This window comes from Saprolegnia diclina (genome assembly GCF_000281045.1).
Source record: "Saprolegnia diclina VS20 unplaced genomic scaffold supercont1.266, whole genome shotgun sequence".
Taxonomy (NCBI): domain Eukaryota; phylum Oomycota; class Saprolegniomycetes; order Saprolegniales; family Saprolegniaceae; genus Saprolegnia; species Saprolegnia diclina.
The window spans coordinates 1-1,030 of record NW_008246333.1 but is presented as its reverse complement, the minus strand read 5'-3'; the positions used below and the strand labels follow the sequence as shown (position 1 = coordinate 1,030).

The following is a 1,030-nucleotide window of genomic DNA, read 5'->3' as shown; positions in this document are numbered from 1 at the left end:
CGGTTATCTCGCTCACTTTTCCTTTCGTCTCGACTCCAACATGCATTCGACGCCTCAGCACGACTCTGCGCCGCAAGCGGGCAGCTACAACGACAACGCGGCGGCCCTCACGGTCGGCAAGTGGGAGGCCGGTATTTTTGGCTGCTTCAGCTCTTTCATGCCCAACTGCCTCATGGCGACCTGCTGCCCGTGCGTATCGCTTGCGCAGACGACGCACCGCCTCGGCTTGTACTCGTATTCGAAGGTGCTCTTGGTGTACGGCATTATTTGGGTTGGCATGGCGGTCTGCTCCGCCTTGGCCAACACCTCGGAGACCATCTCGATCGTCGAGTGTGTGCTGTTTGCGCTTGGGTTCTTGATGCTTTTCCAGATTCGCACCAAAGTGCGCACGCTGCTGCAGATCCCGGGCTCGCAGTTCGAAGACTGCTTCTACTCGCTCTTTTGCGGCTGCTGCGCACTCGCGCAAATGGCGACGCAGGCCAAGGCGTACGACGCCGGCAAGTGCTCGTTCGGCGCCAAGGACACGCTGCCGGCCTACAACATGGCCTAACAGTAAGCAATGTGGGCATAATTTTGTTATTGTCGTAAACATTCGATTGCATCGATGTGTTTCTTGTTGGGATGGTACTGTATGACCATATATGTTGGTACCCGAAAGATTGTGAACTTTGCCTGAATAGGGTGAAGCCAGGGGGAACTCTGGTGAACTCGCTCTCCCATAGTACCGTTTGCGGTATCTATCGCACGCTGTCGAGGGTTCACGAAAGCAATATATGAGCCGTATCAAGACGCATAGAGCAGAAGTTAATTGCTGTGGTCAACAGGGTGTCGTATTGTATGTGGCGAACTTGACTTGGATGACAACTAGTGTACATACTAGGCTATGTTACAAGAAGGCGGCGCGAGCTTCGGCGTCGCATCGAGCATGTGCAGAGTGCGTTGGGACGGTGCCCGACTGGACGACTCATCGGCGCTTCTTGGTAGGAGTTGTTTGGTGGTCGGCCGTTGCTGGCTGCGTGACGGCGCTCAT

The 1,030-nt window shown here is 55.3% G+C and overlaps 1 protein-coding gene across 1 annotated transcript; it reads left to right on the top strand.

The window, feature by feature from the left end:
* The first annotated feature begins 30 nt into the window (after nucleotides 1-30).
* On the top strand, nucleotides 31-587 carry SDRG_17323 (hypothetical protein). The gene has a single exon (XM_008623564.1). The coding sequence runs from the start codon at nucleotides 41-43 to the stop codon at nucleotides 548-550; it is 510 nt and encodes a 169-aa protein (XP_008621786.1). The 5' UTR covers nucleotides 31-40; the 3' UTR covers nucleotides 551-587.
* Nucleotides 588-1,030: the final 443 nt, after the last annotated feature.